Source organism: Ambystoma mexicanum, chromosome 5p (assembly GCF_040938575.1).
Source record: "Ambystoma mexicanum isolate Mex_15411 chromosome 5p, UKY_AmexF1_1, whole genome shotgun sequence".
NCBI lineage: Eukaryota > Metazoa > Chordata > Amphibia > Caudata > Ambystomatidae > Ambystoma > Ambystoma mexicanum.
The window spans coordinates 956,292,342-956,314,634 of record NC_090930.1 but is presented as its reverse complement, the minus strand read 5'-3'; the positions used below and the strand labels follow the sequence as shown (position 1 = coordinate 956,314,634).

The 22,293-nt window shown below is 45.9% G+C and overlaps 1 protein-coding gene across 1 annotated transcript in view; it reads left to right on the top strand.

Moving 5' to 3' along the window:
* The window catches only part of SPMIP7 (sperm microtubule inner protein 7), a 377,515-nt gene that overhangs the window by 342,986 nt on the left and 12,236 nt on the right, over positions 1 to 22,293 (top strand). Inside the window, exon 9 of the mRNA XM_069613424.1 lies at positions 21,646 to 21,753. Coding sequence (XP_069469525.1) covers positions 21,646 to 21,753 — 108 coding nt within the window. The remainder of the gene's footprint in view (positions 1 to 21,645; positions 21,754 to 22,293) is intronic.

Genomic DNA, 22,293 nt, shown 5'->3' with positions numbered 1-22,293 from the left:
TAAGGATGGCCTCAAAACTGTAGTCTCTTATCGGGAAAAGTTATGGCATCCTCGGGTTCTGGATGACATCAGGCGGTGGTACATCTTCGTGCCTGGCTGATCACGTGTTACTTCACCATGAATCTGCTTCATTTTCCAGCTTTTCATGTATTGAATTCTCCTTGTAGTCCCGCCACCTGCCCGGGCCTCCACATGGTAGGCTGGTATGCTCTGAAGTTTCGATTCTCCTTAGCTGAAGCTCACCTCCCTTTCTTGGGTTGACCTCGATTTCCCAGGCCTGAGGCGTCCTTTGTTGAGTTTCGATTCCGCTCTGTCCCCTGGCTTGGGCTTGGATATGAAACCCGACCAGTTAGGCCTTGGCCACCTGGGCGTACTTCTGCTTTTGCAAAATGGAGTCGCACGTGTACATTGTGCTTTATTGAGGTAGATATATAGTTGGCGCTTGCCGCTCTACTCTTGTACTAAGCATTGCAAGCAGTTTCGATTTCTTAGCATCTTGCGTTTCAAGCCTATTTACACACATTAGCTGGTTTGATTCTTCCATCTGGGTTCATGGCTATGATTCTTTTACGTTTTTCTGCATCGTATCACTTTCGTGTCTCTTGTATCCATTTTAATGGCTGCTCGCACTGGCGTGTTTCCTATCCATGTGCGAGTCTATCCGGGCCCTCGTCTCATTACCATTGGCCTTCCATCATGGTTCGTTGTGTCTCTTCATGTACAGTCTGTAAATACTCATCGTTTCGTATCAGTGGCTGGTATGGTTGTCTGATGGGGTACCTTTCTGCCCAGGGCTGTCTGGTTATGGGTGCTTCAACAGGTACAGCTCTTCTAATGTAGACTGGGCACAGTCCCAGAACAGCTCTTTGTTGGTTCATCTGCTCCTCATACGTCATGTACCTTGGTGAGTACTTTACTGGTGCTTCGACATGAGGGTCAGGGGTGCAGGCCATGTCTGGGACCTCCTCTACAACACGAAACATATCGCACTTCAGCGAGGTGACACGCGGGGCCTGGAGGCAACCCGCAACACGGCCATGGGTATTTTGGGCCCATAGGGGTCAAGGCTAACAATACTGCTCACCTGGGGATGCTGGATGGAAGTGGCGTTGCCCACGGTGCAGCAGTGCGACAGAGCTTGCAGGAAGGCACACAGCCAATCACGGGTGGAGGGAGGTTTGGGAGGCAGGTGGAGGGAGGGGAAAGGGAAGAGGGAGCCGGTAAGCGAGGTGACACGTGGGGCCTGGAGGCAACTCGCAACGCAGCCACAGATATTTTGGGCCCACAGGGGTCAAGGCACCCAATACTGCTCACCTGGGGACGCTGCATGTAAGTGGTAAGGTTGGCCGTTCCCAGCATTTAATTATCATTTTTTGGAAAATTACAGTCTCTGATTCCAAATTTAGACATGTTGGTGTTTATAAAGGTATTTATTTATTTATTAGCATTTTTAAAGTGTGCAGCAGCCTGTGGGCATCGTGGCACTGTTAGAAAAAGATCTTGCTGGTTACAATGGATAAAGTGAGCTTGGTGGTTACATAGCAGTTAAAGGTTACAGCTTGGTGGTTGCAAAGGTTACATAGTATGCCACCTGTTACTATGCTGAGGTGTGTGATCGGTGGGAGCTAGATGAACAGAGTAGTTTTGAGGGATTTGGGAAATGCTTGCACGAAGGAATCCGCCATAAAGCTGATGTACATATGATGCAAGGCTCAGAAAACAGCTGAACAGCAAACAGACATCAGTAGCAGGCACTATGCATGCTTTGAGCACAGAGACTGTTGCAGGCCCTGGTCAGCACACCGCCACCCCCTATAACCAGGCCATTCGTCCCCTTCATGCCAGAGTCCAGCCTCTCTGGGCGGGCCAGGTATGCAACACATGCTGCTGTGCATTGTCTTGTTTTCAAAACAAGTGCATTACCCCTGAGCTAATCTCTCGGCCTGAGCTATCCCAATCAAGGGAGCCCACATTGGTGTGGGGAGGAAGCAATGCTGTGTTGTATAATCTAGATAGATCCCCTCCAGCTAGTGCATACATGAATGATGGAGGCAGATAAATAGTTTTGAACTTGAAAATTAGGCATTTAGAGAAAGTATCTAAGCAACACAAATGCCCCCTTAAAATCTCATACATCTTAACTCTAAAGAAGCTTAATGTAGGTCAGTGTTATTTATCAGACCTGTATCTTTCTAACCTTAATATTTTAATGAGTCCTCAACTATAAAGAAACTTATTTTAAGGTAGGTGATACTTAACAGGGCTATATCTTCCCTTGTTCAAGTCTACCCTCTTTAGACAAGCATGTATTTTTCATGTATATTTTAAACACTGTTGGCAATTTCAAAATTCTGAAACAAGATTTGTAAATTGAAAAAGGGAGTTACATGAAATGTGTTTTTGTATTTTATTACAAAATATCAACAATTTACATCATTCCTAAAATACTTAACTCTATTGATAGATCAGTTACAAAAGAGTGTGGGAGCCCCTCTACTGAGAACGAACATGGGTCAAATACCCTGTTCTATGGAATATCTTCTGATCAGGAGAGTCTACAACCACGTTTTTGCTCACTGCACCCTTCACAGAGGAGAAATATCAATTGGTATATCAGTCTTTGTCCCACCCACAAGGGCAGTCCAGCACCGAAATGCTAGGCAAATCTACTCTGAACAAGCATACCATCAGCAACCCCAGGCACGTGTTTCGGCCTAGTCAGGCCTCATCAGTGAGGTGAAGCTGAGCCTCTCTAAGACACAGCAGAGCAAGAGGTCTATGTCTGGATTACCCTGGGTTACTTAGGGTGATACCCCAAGTTTTACAAAGTGTAACTCCTTCAAAGCTTTGTGGATATGCTTTTTCAATGGGTCGCCAATAATCAGCAGTCAAGTTGGACATCTGCTAAAATGTGAGCAATGTGGCACAAGTGAATTTGAGATTAAAGAAACGTGAATTTGAGATTAAAGAAACACATTTTCCTAAGAAGACGGATCTAGTACGTGGGAGAGCTGATGACAAAATTAACCTCTGCTGTCATGTTCAAAGGCACCTAAAGTTTAAAATTTTTTATCGAGAATGGGAATCACATTATTGTCTATGTAAGACATCTTTGTTTCCAATGATCTTTTAGATGGCTGTTGGTTCCATTGATGGCAACTTCTGTTTTTGAAGTATTAATTAAGGCTCAGCCAGTTTGCGTCCATCAAATGTTTCATAGAGGACAGAACAAAGTTAAGTTTGATGTTATCGGTTGTAGAATCCAAAGGGAGTAAAAAGGAGTGGTTGGTGAAAATCGCAAGACGTGATTGGAAAGAGAAGTGCATCACCATGTTTTTTACTAATGAGAGAGATATGCGTTATGTAGCAGTGGCAACTGACCATGGCCAAAAGCCATAGCTAGTGGCCACTGTCTTCTATCCGAATTGTTACCACATGGAGAGTGGCCAGAGCTAAAGGAGTGCTCAAAGACCATAGACAACAGCCATAGCAAGTTGGCCCTAGATAATTCAGAGCGTAACAAAACATTTGAAATTAAGTGAAAAAAACTTAGATAAGAAAGATTTAAGGTAAACCAATTATTCACAACACACCCCATAAAATATTGCAGGTGTGAGAAGGGACGAAAATCTAAACTCGGTTTCCCCCCATACCCCAGTTGTTCAGCCCGTGAGTACATACACGAGATCACCACAGTAGGGATCAACAATGAGATCAGCAGTGACATCACGGATGACATCTACGAGGACGACCCTGAGTTAAGATTGTCATCCTTTCCAACACCCACCAAATTTCATTGGTTTTGTTGCGATTAATTGGTTTATCTTAAATCTCTCTTAACTAAGGGTTTTCACTGAATTTCAAGGGTTTTATTATTCTGTATCTATCAGCTTTCTTTCAAACGATTCATGATGCATTGATCTCCCAGACCCACTTGTTTTTATTCTCTGGAATGTTAGATTTCTGTTTAGTTACCTGCCAAGCTTTCATTCCACTGACACTATAAATCTCTTTCAGACTCCGAGGGACTCCACGCATGAATGGAATCTGTCCAGTTGCTTCTTTACTTTGTTTTATTTCCGGGTTTTCTAGTAGTGGTGCTTTGGCATGTATAAACTGCTCTGCCCAGAAACATTTAGCCATTGCTAGTTATCTGTTTTGTTGCAGGAAGTATTGATGAAGGCTTTCAAGATTTAGAATTTCTGCCTTCTTGTTTTGTCAACAAGGTCTGAGCTTAGCCAAGGCTCACGGCAGGGTTTCTGGGTTTTTTCTCCCTGCATCGATTTCTTCTTAGTTTTTTAAGCTTGCTCCAGTATGGGCTGGTGATTCAGGCTGCCAGTGTCTTCAATTTGTAAAATATTCATGGCTAGCATCATTTTAAAGCAGTTGAAAGTAGTTTATTCTGCCCCATAAGTGTCAATTTGGGTGCTCCCCACCATTCTGACATTACCGTCAAAGTAGCAATTTGCAGGTCAAGTATGTTCTTAACTATTTTCTCTCTTTCTCACAGAAAAATGATTCCCCAATAGGTAAACGTTCCTGGCTCCAATCTCATAGTTCGTCCAGATCACCCCAAAGCAATGCATAGATTGATAGTGCCTCACTCTGAGATTGATCTGTTTTTATAACCTATCAGTTTTCCAAAGTCACTTAGCACAGCAAGGAGAGTGGGCAAAGTGGTGTCCAGATCTGAGGCAAAGACCATCCTGCCAGTGTAACCTCGAAAAGAGGTGGCGATACGATTGTCTGCTGCCACACTGGACTGGGAAGGATTAGCCTGAACACAGGCCTACCTACACCTGTAGAATATTCCTCTCTTTACAACGTGTTATACTGTTATATAACCACATTTAACAAATGTAAAAATGAAGAGAAGCTTTCTTAAAACTTGAAATGAAAAAAAAAAGAAAAAGGGCATGTGTTTTACTAATGCAGTGTCAGCCTTTACAGAGTCCTCGCTACATTCGTCACGTGACAGTATGCTTTACTAAACCTGCCATTTTACACTGATTTGAGGCTGGGGAACCGTGAAAATAAAGGCCCCGGCCTTCGAGGGTTGCTCTATTTGCATTTCGTCTTGTAACACGTACACTGCGCAGTTAATATTACAATGCCCTGGGGGGAGAAAAAATAAGCAGGAAAAGGAGCCTACACGGGAAAGAAGCTACTTATCAATGGCGGCAAATCTAACGTAACAATCACAAGTCGAGCTGCTGAAGTCAGGAGAGCATATTGATGGAGTCCTATTAGCAAGAGGTTCTTTTCGAGTACTTGGGTAGCTCTTCGGTAAAACATATTATTGATAAAACCTGTCTATTTGTGTTCTGGAAATTGTTCGAAGCGAGGTGAAAATGTGTTGAGAAAAAACGGAACGTGGATGTTATTTTTGCAGACCTGCAGTGATGTCAAGAGTATTGCTTAGTGTTTATTTTTCTGTAAATTAAATCAAAAGACAGTGACTGGCGTGTCCTTTGTATTGTTTCTGAGTCACTATTCCCTGACTGCCCTATATTGTGTTACTGGCATGCTATCTTGTGCAAGGGACTAGTGACTACATGGGAAGGTTTTTTTGGAAATGGTAAGGGTGCCTTTTGTCAAGAAGTAGACATTTTGTGAGTGAAAGGCCTTATAGATGCCTGTTACGTTCTGTTACCCAGCCGATGAGTCGGCGGTGTTGTGGCCCCAGTAGATCCCGTGGGGCCGGCTTCAATAATTGGCACGGAGCCAACGTACAACTCAACCTGCTTTATTCTTAACATACGCGGCAACTGCCACAACCCGGGTCCCGCCCCTCCACAACCCCTGCGTAACGTCCTGTACGTTTCGCGCCCAGGCCGCAACGGCGGCCCGTCCACACAACGATGTGGACTTGCTAACATCTCCCTCCTGCTGGTCCATTCTCACTGCTTTTACACCATTTCTTCTATGAGGCGAAGCGACTTCATGCGGCTCCTTTGGGGTCGCCTTGATCTACACGGGGTCGCCCACTCGGCTACCTGTATCGCAGTGTTTTGCTCAACTTCAGACTCTTCCCCATCTCCTTGGTATGGTTCGTCCCGTATCCTGTCTTCTTCGCTGTCCCTGTTCATTTCCCAGGCCTCCCAACCCTCCCTCCACCCGTGATTGGCTCTGTGTCTTCCTGCAAGCTCCGTCGCACTGCTTTACCGTGGGGAACGCCACTTCCATCTGGTGTCACCAGGTGAGCAGTATTGGGTGCATTGACCCCTGTGGGCCCAAAATATCTGTGGCTGAGTTGCGGGTTGCCTCCAGGCCCCGCATGTTACCTCGCTTACTGGCTGCCTCTTCCCTTTCCCCTCCCTCTGCCCGTCTCCCAACCCTCTCTCCACCCGTGATTGGCTGTGTGCCTTCCTGCAAGCTTCGTCGCACTGCTGCACCGTGGGGAACGCCACTTCCCTTCAGCGTCCGCAGGTGAGCAGTATTGGGTGCCTTGACCCTTGTGGGCCCAAAATATCTGTGGCCACGTTGCGGGTTGCCTCCAGGCCCCGCGTGTCTCCTCACTTACTGGCTCCCTCTTCCCTTTCCCCTCTCTCCGCCCACCTCCTAACCCTCCCTCCACCCATGATTGGCTGTGTGCCTTCCTGCAAGCTCTGTTGCACTGCTGCACCATGGGGAACACCACTTCGATCCGGTAGTCCCCAGGTGAGCAATTTTGGGTGCCTTGACCCCTGTGGGCACAAAATACCTGTGGCCATGTTGCGGGTTGCCTCCGGGCCCTGCGTGTCACCTCACTTACTGGCTCCCTCCCCCCCTCCGCCCGCCTCCCAACCCTCCCTCCACCCGTGATTGGCTGTGTGCCTTCCGTCAAGCACTTTCGCACTGCTGGAATGTGGGGAACGCCACTTCCATCCGGCGTCCACAGGTGAGCAGTATTGTGTGCCTTGACCCCTGTGGGCCCAAAATATATGTGGCTGCGTTGCGGGTTGCCTCCAGACCCCGCGTGTTACCTCGCTTACAGGCTCCCTCTTCACTTTCCCCTCCCTCCACCCATGATTGGCTGTGTGCCTTCCTGCCAGCTCTGTCGCACTGCTGCACCCAGGGGAACGCCACTTCCATCCGGCGTCCCCAGGTGAGCATTATTAGGTGCCTTGACCCCTGTGGGCCCAAAATATCTGTGGCTGCATTGCAGGTTGCCTCCAGGCCCCATGTTTTACCTCGCTTACCGGCTCCCTCTTCCCTTTCCCCTCCCTCTGCCTGCCTCCCAGTCCTCCTCCACCCGTGATTGGCTGTGTGCCTTCCTGCAAGTTCCTCCACCCATGATTGGTTAGTTCTCTGGCCTGAATGGACCCTCCCAGGGCAGCCCTCTGCCCGGCAGCCGCTGCAGCGAAGGGCCCCAAGGCCAAGTGCGGCTCCAACATTGGCAGCTCCGTAGAGTGTCTGCAGGTGTCAGCAGGGGAAGCCAGTGAAGCCAACCGTCAACCGACAGCTAAAATGTAAGTGTGGCATGGGTGGGGAGTAAAGCAATCACTCTACTCCAGAAAGCCCTGCCACTCTACACTACTTTACCAAAACATAGACTCCCAGGCCAACATCACTTACAATACTCGTACTTAGATAGAATTGTGACCATCATCCCACGTCTATCTGAGACATTGCTGTTGTTTTTTTGCCCTTGTGTCGCATATAGATAGAAATGTGAATGTTAGCATGCGCCGCACTTAGATGGAATCGTGAACCTTAGCCTAAATCGCAGCTAGATAGAATTGTGAATGTTAGCATGTGCCTCACTTAGATGGAATTGTGAACATTAGCCTGAGTCGCAGCTAGATAGAAATGTGAAAGTTACCATGTGCCTCACTTAGATTGAAATGATTCCAATGATTTCATTTCACGAGAACATTAGCCGGAGTCGCATCTAGATAGGATTATGAATGTTCGCATGTGCCACACTTAGATGGAATCGTGAACATTAACCTGCGTCACATCCATTGCATCTAGATAGAAATGTGAATGTTAGCATGCGCCGCACTTAAATGGAATTGTGAACCTTAGCCTGCGTTGCATCTAGATAGGATCGTGAATGTCAGCAAGTGCCACACTTAGATGAAATCTGATTGAGAGCTTGTGCCACACTTAGATGGAATCGTGAACAGTAACCGGAGTTGCATCCAGATAGGATTATGAATGTAACCAAGTACCACACTTAGATAAAATGTTAATGTTAACATGTCCAACACTTAGATGCAATTGTGAATGATAGCACGTACCTCACTTAGAGGGAATCATGAACATTAGCCTGCGTCACATCTAGATAGAAATATGAATGTTAGCATGTGCCTCACTCAAATGGAATCAGGAACATCAGCCTGCGTCGCATCCATCGCATCTAGATAGAAATGTGAATGCTAGCATGCGCCACACTTAGATGGAATCATGAACATTAGCCTGCGTCGCATCTAGATAGGATCGTGAATGTCAGATTGTGAATATCAGCCAATACCGGATCTAGATAGAAATGCAGAGATATGCACACACCACATCTTGAAAGAACGTGGAATTTTAGCACAACACTTCTAGACAACGATGCTAATAACCAACCCACTAACAATGTCACCCCTCTGCATACACCTCTCAAACTCTAACCAAACACAACCTTATAGCACAACAAGCCGCACAAACTTAACTAGACCACAACAACAAACAAACCACACATAGACTTGCACAACAGCACACAACGGCTACCGACCGGAAAGCACACTAAGTCCAGTGAATGGTGTAACCGTGTTGAGGCTGCCAACGGCACATCACTGCTCTCTTGCACTTTTCCCACTTGTTCCCACTAGCTCACCCCCTTCCCTTTTTCAGAGCCGCCAGAGTGCCAGGGGACCACTCCGGTGGTGATAGTGTGCGGTACAAATATCCTTTAACATTAACATTAACGTCCCTGCATACAATTGTAAAAGTTCGCAAGGCGGTGGGGAAGACTGAGGAGTACAGCTGGGCATGTTCTCTGTTGCTCTTCAGTTTTCACCTCCGTCTTGTAAAAAAATAAATACCACCTACAAAGTACATATTGGAGGCTGCACTTATTAATGGAGTCCTATAGAATCCACCTGCTCTGTAGCAGGTGACAAATCAAGGTGGATTCCATTTATGTTATGCCTGCATGAAGATCTGATGCAGGCGTAAAAGGAAGTGCACTGACAAGACGGAGGAGATCTGCATGACGGAGCTCTTAATTCTGCGCTGTGCCCCCCCCAACCCCCCTCATCCTTGTCAGCATTCGAAAATGGGGCAGAACGGGAAATGGAGGCATACAAGCTTTATGCCTTTCTTTTACTCCTCCATTTCCCGCTCCACCTGATATAAAATCAGCTTAGAAAATACATTTCCTAGAATATGTGATTGTAGCCGAAGATGCGAACATCTATGCGCTCACAACAGCCAAAGGTTAGAAATGCAATCACAAGAACAGAAAGAGCCGCAAGAATGAAATATCTCAATTTTCAGAAAACAAAGTGACACACGTTGAAATTTGTGGTAAGCCATTTTATGTGTAAGATTCGGCAACCACAGCGGAGTAACTTTGCTGAAAATGTTGGGGTCGGGGTGCATAACATCTAAATGAAAGGGGACCCTGCCAAATGAGTGGGACAAAATGGGATAAAATGTGGGCCCGTAAGTCCTCATTTTGAAAAAGAAATATTAATCGCACAGATGGGACATCTATAGTTGGCATTTCCATGCAGTTGGGTTTGCTCTATGCAGTTTGTATCATTTTCAACACGTAACGGAAATTGTTTGAACACATTTTTTTCCACTATGTTTCGCCAAAAACTGTAAGGAGGTCCTTTTCAAATGAGTGGAGTGGAAAGTGAAAGTATAAAATCAAGGGATATTGTTTTTACGCTTTCATTTTCCACTCCAGCTCATTTGTCTGCTTTCCCAAGGTGTAGGAGGGCAGCAAAGCGCAGTATGCATCCCTGCTTCGCTTTCCTTCTCCGTCCTGGAAGAGCACCCAGTTTTACGCCTGCCTCTGATTTTTATGCAGGGTTGAAACCAGTGGATGTATATAAGGTCCACCTTGCTTTACCACATGCTAAACACCAGGCAGCCTCTATAGGAATCCATTATACAACGCTTCCTTCAAAGCGTAATTTGCAGGCAGTGTTTTATATCTCATAAAGCCGAGAGTAAAAGTGAAGTGTAAAGGTGATTCCGCCTTTAACCTCTCTGCAGAATGACACTCCACTTGGTAAGTGTTGAAAATTGCATTCAGGAAACCAGCAGCAAGTAAGCACACGCAATGGTTTAAAGTGACCCACTAAATGCCTCCAGCAATTAAGGAGTCACACAGTATGCCTGGAGTACTTTTGTCTCTGTTTTTACAGCACTTCAGTGTCCTTAGAAGTCATACAAATGCATGTATTTGGCAAATAGCAGTTATTTGCCAATTTGATGGTAGCTTAGCACACAGACCCCCGTTGACATGTACCATTCACGTGCCATTTCGAAACCCAACCATACATTCCAAAAACGAGCGATAAAACAATTTAACTCCCTTTTTGATGTTCACCAAAATAGGCCGTAAATTACAAAACAGCCACCAAGCCACATTATGACAGATTTGTAAAATTGCACCATTTTTAGGCCACCATCAAAATCAGGCCTATGCGCTAATACACAAACTTCCTCCATAAACCAATCAGGGGGGAAAACTAGAGGCTGACACGACCAGGCTTGATTCTATGTAGGTGTAGTAAGTCAGACATATGCTACAGACAGGAGGATATGATTTAACCAGATTTCATTAGTAAACGTAAAGAAAACCTTTAATCCCTCACACTATGATGTATTCCATACGCTAAAAAACAATAAACGGGTGCTCGTCAGGATGTCTCAACAGATAGTCTCAGTAAGATAGCTCTGCAAGTTAAATGCTCGCTGATGCGATCTGGGTGATATATGCAGGTCACAGGTTCGAATCCTGGCAAGGCCAACCCAGCCTTTCATCCTTCCGAGATAGATAAATGAGCACCAACTGCGGCTGTGGGATAATTGTATGTAAATATGTTCTCTTGGCGGCACTTTGGCCAAAGTGCTAAATAAATAACACACCATCATCATTATTAAAATAAATACAGTCCCTGGTCCCAAAACCCAAGCTAACCTCTCACTAACCTACTCTGGTGAAAAGAAAGACAGAAAAGAATCCTAAGCTTGTGCTTAGTGTAGGGTTACTTCACCCCAGGAACGTAGTGGTGGCTCGTTTCTGACCCTGCCCCGTAGTTCATAAAAGTCTCTTGAAGTTCAAAAAGAGGGTTTCCTCCCAAAAGAAAAGGAATATTTTTCCAAAAGAAAATGACTCTGAAAGTTCGCTCATGCACTTTCTGAGCCAGTTACTTGCACTTTATCCCATTTCCAGGGATATGGCGACTTGACCTGGGGTGCTCTGTATTTCCAGTACCAACGGTATGAGTCTCTGATCTTCCAGGGCACTCTTGTTCCTTGATCTCTGGAAGGCGCATTCCCCAGAACTCTTCGGTCTCTCTGTCATATTAGACCATCAAGGGCTCTTCGGGCCCTGTCAGATTCTGGTGTTTATTTCCCCCACCCTGGGGTAATCTCTTAGCTCGCCCGTTGTGGCCTGTGGGATTTCTCACACTCTCAATTGTTCGCTTTCCTTCACCCCACCGTCTCGAGGTATTCTGTTGGTTGGCCTCTTGTGGGTGACTGACTGCTAGGGTCCTGTCAGTTTCCGGCATTCATGCAACTCGTCCTGGGGTGATCTTCTGGTTCGCCCTTCAGAGGCTGTGGGCTTCTCTGGCCCTGCCAATGGCTTGCTTCCTTACACCACGTCTTGGAGTAGGTTATCAGTTAGCCCCTCATGGGCTACATGCTACTCTCGCCCAGTTGGCTTCTTGCTCGGACCCTCGCAAGCTATGAGCTCCTTGGTCGGCCCTGCGTGAGCTATGGACTCCTTGGTCGGTGCTTGTAGGCTACAGGCTCCTCGGGCCCACTCAGATTCTGCAGTTTGCTCACCCCGTCCTGGGGTAATCGCTTAGTTTGCCCTTTGTGGGCTTCTCACCCTTGCGGTTCCTTGTCCTTGACATCCTGTTGTCTGACACTGACTACGGCTTCTGATGACTTTGCCATGTGGGAAGCTAAAGCGTCAGTGGTTCTGAACACTGCCTTCTTTCGCCTTTGGTCATGGTCTAGCTTCGTGCCTCAGTGTCCCTGTAGTCGTTGGGGACTCTACATTCATTGAAGTTCCCACGTTCCCTGTGCAGTCTGTCATCTCCTCCCACCTTGGGATCTGCTTTGTATGAGCATCCTCGTCTACACGTCTCTGCACACCTGCGCTGCCTGCTCCTCGCCGAATGCTCAGCTCTCCTTCTGGTGTCTGGCTGCCTATGAGTTCCTCCCGGAAATGGAAAGAACCACTGTGTAGCAGGAACACCCCCAGCCCCTGTGGTGTGGGGTATCCACCATGCCATGTCCTGGGAGAGGGTCCAGCAACATGAATCTTCTGAAAGAAATGATTTCTTTCAGAAAAAAAACGCTCCGGTTGCACCACGGGAGGAAGGACCATTTCACTGCCTAACTGGAACGTTTCATTGTAATCGAGGTGCCCCTACTGCGCATGTCAGGAACAAGGAAGCAGGGGGCGTGGCGGTGCTCGGGGAGCTTAGGTGAATGCATGCCTTAGAGGAGTCCCTCGTGCCAGCAGCAGGTAAGAAAAGAAAATGCTTTTATTTTTAAGTGTATGCGCGTGCAACCGTGCATGCGAGCAAGGGTGTTTTCATGTGTCTGATGGATGTTTGTATGTATGTGTGCATGTAAGAGTGAACTATGCTATGTATGTGATTGAGTGAGTGTATGTATGCTGGCTCTGGGCTTGCGTGTAACTGAGCCAGCAGTGGAAGTGGGAAAAGGGACCTAGACTCAGGTTGCATCCAAAATGGAGGAAGTGGGATGGGTGGCCACACGGAGGTGGTGGGGGAGGGGAGTGACCACGATCACAGCTTTGTCTCAAATAATTGCATTTCAAGGTCTACAGTAATAATGTCTTATATAGTTTACTTACAAAAAACACAAATTGCATAATAACGCCACCCAGAATGGTAAACTATAAGTCCCAAAATGCAAGACAATGCCAACCTGAAAAATCTAGTTAACCCCACGGTACTTTCAGTCATTTAGACATGCAATAAAAGAAGTTGTGTAATAAACAAGATAGATATGCATATTCTTTGTCACAAACTTCCAGCATGTTATTCATGATGTTGAAAACGTCTGATTAGTGACTAAAACCAACTTTATTTTTTTTGCATGTCACAACAAATCTTTAAATAGGTGCTTTGTTTGCTCACTTTAACTATCACAGATTTGCAAGGTAAATGGTGCTTTGCGGGGTCTTTGAGTTGAAAATGTTCCATCATGCATATGAAAGGCTCTGCCAGTGATATAGGAAATGTGTTTGCAACCAGAGCACCTTAACGACCTGCAGATGCTCATTCATCTGTCAGAGTAGTCATCATGATGGTAAAGTGTGTACAAAACATGAGACATATATACACAGCATTGCACTGTTTCAATGTTTGAGTTTGGGCTGTCCAGGTGAGAAAAGGACGGTGTTCAGATGCAGTTTGGAAGGCGATATCGCTGCACGCATTGAGACTCTAAATGCACAGCATTCTGGATACTCGCAGCAGTCAGGGGCAGAGAGCTTCTTGTACTTAGGGGGGTTTGAGCCTCAGGTTTACACTGAATGGCACTGTGGCAAGACCACTTTTAATAAAGCGCAGCTCCAAATTGTTTTGGCCTAATACATTCCCTGCGCGTGTGAGTGAGATTTTGCTGGGATGGAAGTTGAGGAGCTGATTTTGGTGGGTGTGGGCTAAGGGGCGGGGTTTGTTGGTGGGTGGGGAGGGGTTGGTGGGTTTTGAGCATTTTTGTCACATACATCCATGATAAAGCAAACTTCAAGCATGATATGTTAATACCTGGCTACACTGGCATTTGTGTGCAGGCTGTCTAGCCATTTCTTACTGTGGCATGGCATTTTTTTACTGGGCATTTATGATGAAGCAAGCTTGATAAGTGTTATTACTTCGCTAGTCTGGCATTTGGGTGCAGACAATCTAGCCATTTCTTACAGTGGCATTACCTTTTTATTGGAGAGCCACCGATGATTAAGCAATCATGATATGTTATTACATGATGAGTCTTATTACCTGAGTAAACTGGCATTTTTATGCAGCCAGTTTGGACATGTTTTCTTATTGTGGCATGACATTTTGAGTGGAGAAGCCAACAGGATTATGTCTTCTTTGGGGATATTGACATATATTGATGGAGCCAGCCTGGATATTTTTTCTGATAGTATCATTATTTGCACTATGTGCAAAGCAAAAATGAGCATGTTCCTTTGTAATATGGGAATACTGGCATATACATAGGGGCTGCCGAATTGGACATGTATGGGCACAGCCAGCGTGAAAAGGTTTTAATACTGGCATATATTGTGGGCAACGGCATTATGGAAATGTTGCTGTGTACTGTTGGTGAATTGCATCTGTTGGATTTTTGGCATAAAACCAATTGCAAATTGGCATTTTAACACGTTTTTAAAAAAAAGTGTGATATATAATGCACCATTTTAATCTAGCATTGAAATATATTTCTCGGGGACGGAGGGACCCTTCTCCACCCCGAGCGACATTTGTTTGGTTCGGACTCCCTTGCTACGCTCGCATGCTCTGGCATATTTGTGGGAAATGTTTAACCCTGCAGTTAACTTAATCACCAGCCGCCAATGGGTGAGTGGCTGGTGGGTGAATGGATATGAATCTGTGCATCCAAGAATGGGGCCCAGGCAAGGGGTATTGTATCATGGATGTTTTCTTACATATTTTACTGATATTATTGGGCAAAGCCAACTTGATGCACGTTATTACCCGGAGGAGGGGCAGGGATTCATGCACAATAGGGCAGGAAGACTGGACATTTTTTTCTTTCTTTGGCATGACATTTATTACTCACATAAGGGGCAAGATCAACATAATGTGAGTTCTTACATGGGGAGGTTGGGGGCATTTGTGCAGTGAACAAGTATATGCTTTCTTACTGTGGCATTACATGTTTTACTGGTGTTAAAGGTAAAGTCAACATGATGAGTCTTCTTACATATTGGGTGGAGGCACATGTGCAAACAAACAAGGAAATGGATCCTTACTAGTTGTGTATTCCCCAGGGTCCAGGCAGGAGCCTCCCCACTTGTGGAGCTGCTGGAGCAGCTAGGAAGCAAATCCAAGGCTTCCAAATCACCCAAGCTGCATGCCCCTACCTCAACGACCCACTTTTCTGGCCTTGCACCAGGATCTCCCCATGTGGAGCCGTGACTCCGTGGGCCATTGCAGTGAACCACGAGGTCCCTAAAACGGCCACCGCCATAAGCGCTAGTATTTGTTTCCAATTGGTTGTCTAGCAACCTGCTACGGCGTTGCCTTGATAGGCCAAGAGGGGAACCGGAAGGCAAAAGTTGCCCCCCCATGCCTAAGGCCACCCTAGCTCAAGGCTACCCCTGTCTAAACCCAGTTGTGTATTCCCCAAGGTCCAGGCCGGAGCCTCCCCACTTGCGGAGCTGCTGGAGCAGCTTTCCCCCTCCCACCCGAAGTCGCGTGAGCTGCAGGAGCAGCTGGGTTGTGGAGCCCAGGTTGCGTATACAGGAGCTGCTAGGAAGCAAATCCAAGGCTACCAAATCACCCAAGCTGTGTGCCTCCACCTCAGCGACCCACTTTTCTGGCCTTGCACCAGGATCTCCCCACGTGGAGCCGTGACTCCGTGGGCCATCGCAGTGAACCACAAGGTCCCTAAGATGGCCGCCACCATAAGCGCTAGTATTTGTTTCCATTTGATTGCCTAGCCACCTGCTACTACGGCGTTGCCTTGATAGGCCAATAGGGGATCTGGAAGGCAAAAGCCACCCCCCCCACGCCTAAGGTCACCCTAGTTCAAGGCTACCTCTGTCTGAGCCTGTCCGAGACACCATGAGCCTTTGCCAGGTCCCTTGCACCTAGTCGCTATCGTGCCTATCCAGGAGAATCCAGTCACCCGTGGAAACATCTGCCCGCTGGTAAGCACACATGCTGCTACGCATGCCCAGACTCCCACTATCGTGCTTGCCGTCTTACCCAACTGACTACCTAAACACCTTATCCTCTTCTCTGTCCTTTGAACTGCATGCAAAGTGTATCATAAATGATCCAACTTGCTACTTCATTTTTTCGTTTGATGGCCATATTGTCACAACAGTCTTATTTGACTTTGTCAGCTAATCCCTTGCAGTGCTGCCATTGCACTGGTGTGTCTTGTAAACACTAACTTAACTGTGTGCCTGCATAAAATGTTTTTGAACACTATTGTTGTGTGTTTGTGCACACCTGATTATCACTACTAGCCCGTGCCTACATGATAATTGCATTTTCTGCCTGTGTCCACCGGATTAATGTTATATGCTTCTGCACACCAGATAACCATTACTAGCTAACTTAAAATGTACACCAATGCTATTGATCCATTACTAACTTGCTCCATGTAGCATATTGATTGTTAATGTAATGTCCAGGCTACTTCTCTGCAAATAGCCACCAGCTAGCCAACCATACTGACTTATTACATGATGCACCTTGGATATCACTGTGTACTCTCTCATCAGCACCAACTAACCAGCAAATCCTCCATCTTATTGTAGCTGTGTACTATGATCAATCACACTGTATATCTCCCCCACGAGCTTGCGAATACACCACCTACATTAGAGCCCTTCCTAGGCGGCCCTGTTATGATCAGAGGAAACACGTGCCAAATGCATTACAAACTCTTCAAACCTTTAGGCACAATTCTAGTTGCGCTGTCAACTCTCCTACTACTAACGTTACACGAACAACAACAAACCCAGCTCACCAACTGAACTACCACCAATTCACAATGTCCAATAAACAGGACATCCCCATTACAGAATCAATACCTTGCTCCAAGGGTACTTTATTCAGATAGGTCCAGGTCTAGCATGTGTATACTGTCCTAGACACCACCCATTACCCTGTCCACCCCCTTTCCTACCTAACACACCAGCCTTCACAACAACATCACACAATCTCACTAAATCACACCACGCCACTCCTAGGCATTTCACGCCGCAACAGACTCTTTTCCAGAACACATATATCCTATGCTCTCTCTCGAGACCCATACCAGGGACCACAAGACAAGCAAGACTCTCCACCCGAACCATCAAGGCTCTCACCATCCTGCATCCCTCTAGTTACATAACTAGGCCCCTAGCACGCAGCACCCACAAATCCACTAACACTAGCATTCCTTCACACCACAAACACAAGAACAAACACCGAAAAACTCAATGGATCACCACACCACCACAACCAGCACACCCAGCTCAAACACTGCCCTCACCCAAAACACCTTTAAAAGGTGCCTTACTTAATGTAAGATCGTTAGGCACAGACGCCATCGACGTACATGACCTTATCCTTGATCACCAACTTGATTTCCTAGTAATTAGTGAAACTTGGCTCCACCCATCTTCAGGACCCCTGCTCACACTAGCCATACCAACGGACTATACATTACTGAGAGCTGATCGCCATCATACCACCGGCGCAGGCATTGCTATCATCTCTAAAATTACCCTCCAGTTGAATGCAAAATGGAATCTCTGCCAGGGTATGAACTCCTAGCACTAAAACTAGCCACAGATCCAAAAACCACTATCAACCTCCTAATAGTGTGTAGAGCCCCCAGCTCAAACAACAACCCAGATATTGAACTACCTCTATTCATCTCCCCACTTCTCAAACCCAAAACAAAATGTATCCTTCTAGGAGACATTAATCTGGGGTACAATGATACAACCAACTTTAAAGCTACTGCCTTCCACAACGCATTGTCAGAAATGCAATTCACGCAAATTGTTAACGCCCCAACCCACTCAAAAGGCTGAATCGTGGACTGGATACTAACACTGAACACTACAGTTCTCCTAGAAGACATCAGAATTATCATGGACGGATCACTTCCTCATCAGTTTTAACATCAGCACAATTACAGACCACACTTCTTCCGATACCCCTCCCAGACCCATCCTAGCGAGAAACTCACAGAACCTCACCCCAGAAAACTTAACACCCTTGCTGAACAAGTTAGTTGAAGCCCACCCACCAGCCGACTCTACCCCTGACACCATCTCACTGCACTACCATACCTGCTTGAATTCAGCCATCGAGAAAATAGCCCCCCTCAGAACCAAACTCCCTAAGCCCAAACGTAGCAGCTCATGGTTCAGTGACGACCTAATAGAACTTAGAAGGAAAAAAAAGAGCACTAGAACCCCTCACCAGAAAAAACCCTACCACTGAATCAAAAAAAGAACTTCAGCTAATATCCAAATCCTATAAACGCAAAGTATTTACGCAGAAAGCTAATTCCCTCAACTTACGCATCACCAACGGTACTTCAAATAGTAGAGAGCTCTTCTCCATCATCAGAGAACTAGAAACACTTATCCCTCCTCATAGCATAGCAAAAGTGAGCAAAGTCTGGTGTACCACTATCCAGGATGTACTAGCGTCCAATATCATCACTCTCCAAAATAAAATAGTGATGCAAAGAAAATTCTTAGCACCCATTATGGAGACAACCCCTTATTAACAGATACCACAACAAATATACCAGAATTTCACTTTACCACAGTGACCACTGAACTAGTACTAAAAACTATAGCATCACTCAAACCCTCAAATTGCAAAGGAGACAGCTTTCCTGCTAAACTAGTTAGGAACTGAGCCCCCACTCTAGCACCCATCATCACCAATTTTGTCAATGCCTCTTTCAACACCAACACCATTCCAACTAACATCAAAGAAGCCTGGGTTACCCCCCTCCTCAAAAAACCCACCTTAGACCCCACCACACCCACTAATTACAGACCCATCACCACAGTCCCCTTCCTCCTCCAAATCATAGACAAAATTGCATATACCCAAGTCCAATCCCAACTCGAAAATAATCAGCTACTAGGGGAAAGACAATCTGGCTTCCGACCCAGTCACAGCACGGAGAAGCCCTACTGGATTACAAAAAACCAGATGGACACAATCAGAGACTACTTTGCATCCTACTCCTACTTTACCTGTCTGTGGCATTCGATTTAGTGGACCACAATAAATTATGCCTAACCCTAGCAAATAACTTTCACTTTTCTAAAGAAGCAACCGCTTGGATTAAATAATTTCTCGCCGACCGCACATCCAGAGTAGCTATAGGCGATGTAGCAGCAGATCCCATAACAGTCCCACTGGGAGTTTCGCAAGGATCCTGCCTCTCCCCAACACTCTATAATGTCTACACAAAACTCCTTTTTGCAGCACTAGACGCAATGGGAGTAATATACACCAACTTCGCAGATGATACACAAATACTAAGCCCAATCACAGGGAATCTCGAACAGGATACCATCAGCATTAACAAAATGTACTCTATTATCCAGAATTGGATGGCGGCCAACAGCCTCTGTCTTAACAGAGAGAAAACAGAGATCCTCATTGTAGGTTCCCCCACCCGATTAAACAAACTCCACCCGCAACATACAGCTATAGTTATAGATGGCACTCCAATTACCATATCCAATCAGGTCAAAAGATGAGGAGTCTACCTGGACTCAAGCCTTGCCATGTGCAAACACATCAGTTCCCTTTCCTCATCAACAACATACACAGCCAAACTTATTGCACTGAGCGGACCGTTCCTTTCGCCCCAAAACTGTATCACTCTCGCCAGAGCTCTCATTTTGGCCATAATTGACTACTGTAATATACTCCTACCAGGGACCTAAAAAATATATAAATAAAATGCAACTACTACAGAATAAAGCGCTGAGAGCAGCATTAAGCATAAAAAAGTGAGACCACATTTCACAACACAGGAGAGAGGTACACTGGTTACCCATACAAGCCAGAATCCTTCATAGAACCCTTACCCTCACACACAAATGTATCTCAGGTAATGCTCCCATATATCTCAGCCAATGTCTTTTCCACAAAACCACAACCAGAACACTCAGATCCAGTGCTGATACGCACCTATGCATCCCCCAGTTCAAGAACGTAGGAACATGTAGCTCAAGTTTCCCAGGATCTGGAGCTCTCTCTCCCTGCTAACATCTGCAACGAGCCATCCCATCCGAAATTCAAGAAACTACTTAAAACCTGGCTCTTTAACAAATTCTGATCCTACCGCTGACACACAGATTGACATAGGTTGGCCCCTGACCCAGCCTAATTCTATGCACCATCACTCACAGTCACTCCTACATCTATCACACTAAGACAGGATCACTGTTCACTGATAAACTGCCTTTTTACCCCGCAACTACTAAGAATGCAAGTATACTTGTAACTCTAAGCTGTACCACTGGTCACCCATTCCACCTTGTAATGAAGTATTTCTATGTAAGCTTTAATACTGTTATGCCTGTAAATATGTTATATGCAACTACTAAGATGCTAAGTATACTTGTAAAAATACGCTGTGATACCCCAGGGTTAGGGCGTACAACCAAATGCAATAAATAAATAAATAAAAATACTGTAGTATTGCATGGTTTACTGCATTGAGGGTAACGTCAACATGAGTATTCTTACATGGCGTCGCAGGGGTTGGGCAAGTAATATGTGCAGCAGCGATCGCATGTTTTCTTCTTGTGGATACAAGAGTTTTACTGGCATGAAGGGCAAAGCCAAAAAGAGAATGTTCATACATGCGGATACTGACAGTGCCAGTATGAACATGTTTTCTTATGGTGTCATAGCTGTGGATAATATTACTGGCCACACACAGAGTTGGCTGGTACATTTGGGCTAAAGGACTTGGGAGCCAGGCATAGCCCTCTTGTTTCTACGCTAGGTGAAATATTTAAGGTTTGATTAAAACACATATTTCCTTCTTTCACCTAGTGCAGTGCGCAAAGAAGTGGTGCAAAGTCACTTTGCATCGCTCTGTGAATTAGGGTGTTTGTTGGCAGTGCAAAGTCAGTTTGCACTGCGCTAAAACATTCTATGAATCAGGCCCTATGTGTGAAACTTTCTAGGCATAGTTTTTGATTTACGAGGCTGCGCGGGGTCATGGATCTTAATGACTGAACCCGCCACCCACATCCGCTTTGCCTCACAAATATGAGAGCATCCCCACCTGCATACATCGGATATGCTGTGGGCTCCTATGGAGTCTGGCCCAATTCTCATGCATTCATTGCACTTAGTGCAAACAGGGAAAATTGCACATAGTGGCCTGATGTGCACATCAGTGCAGCCGTTGCCGGTTGCCTCCGTGCAATTACCACTATATTGACAATTCCCCCTTAGAATTCACTGCCTTGTGTAGTTTTGGTGACTTACGCAACTCCATGTGTATCCTTGTTAGTTTGCAGGCACTTCCCAAATGTGATAGACTTTGAAAGTCATGTACATAATGTCATAATGAACTGCTTAGCGTCTCCCCTCAGCCAGTGCAGGCCTGTATCTGCTTTGTGATGGTTTTCTGCTGCTTACTGATCTCGTGTGTTGCTGTTTCCCCACCCCCTCTACTCCTGCCGCTTCCTCCACTCAGCAAGCCGAACATTCCTGGATACGCTGGTCAGGTTCATTGGCTAGCTATTGACCCAACAAATTCTAATCGCGCATCAGCCTCCACGCCAAGCGCAGTGCAAGCCGATGGGTAAGTGCCACCGACCTGATTGCATATTTTCACATATAATTCAGTGCGGATTCTGATTGTGTTGTCTTCATTGGGCCGTGGTTATTAAGTCAATGCCATTTACTTAATGTACGGAACAAAAACTGAATGCAGCGAATCATTCCAAGTATCTTCCCGTCCCATCCTCTGGGACTCCCCCCTAGATCTGCTTTCTTCCCGTGCTTCATTGCAATACGAATCTCTCCTGTGATGATGCTCAGGGCTGTACAAATAAACAAATAAATAAATAAATAAATAAACACAGACGAAAGAGAGTGCCGCATGAGAGGACTGCTGAATACAGAAGCTGGTGGGTTGTCTGCAGGGGGTTGGGAAATGGGAGAGAGTAGTTATCACTATTTTGATGTGGGAAACCAGATTTCAAGGCATATCATTTTTGTTTTAGTGCTTTCAGTATCATCCCAATAATGGGATTGTAGGGTACCACTCCTAAGCAGGTCAGCTTTGGATCCTCAGTAGCCCGCCTGAGCAGTGGGTACGTTCAGGTCTTGACAGATGTCC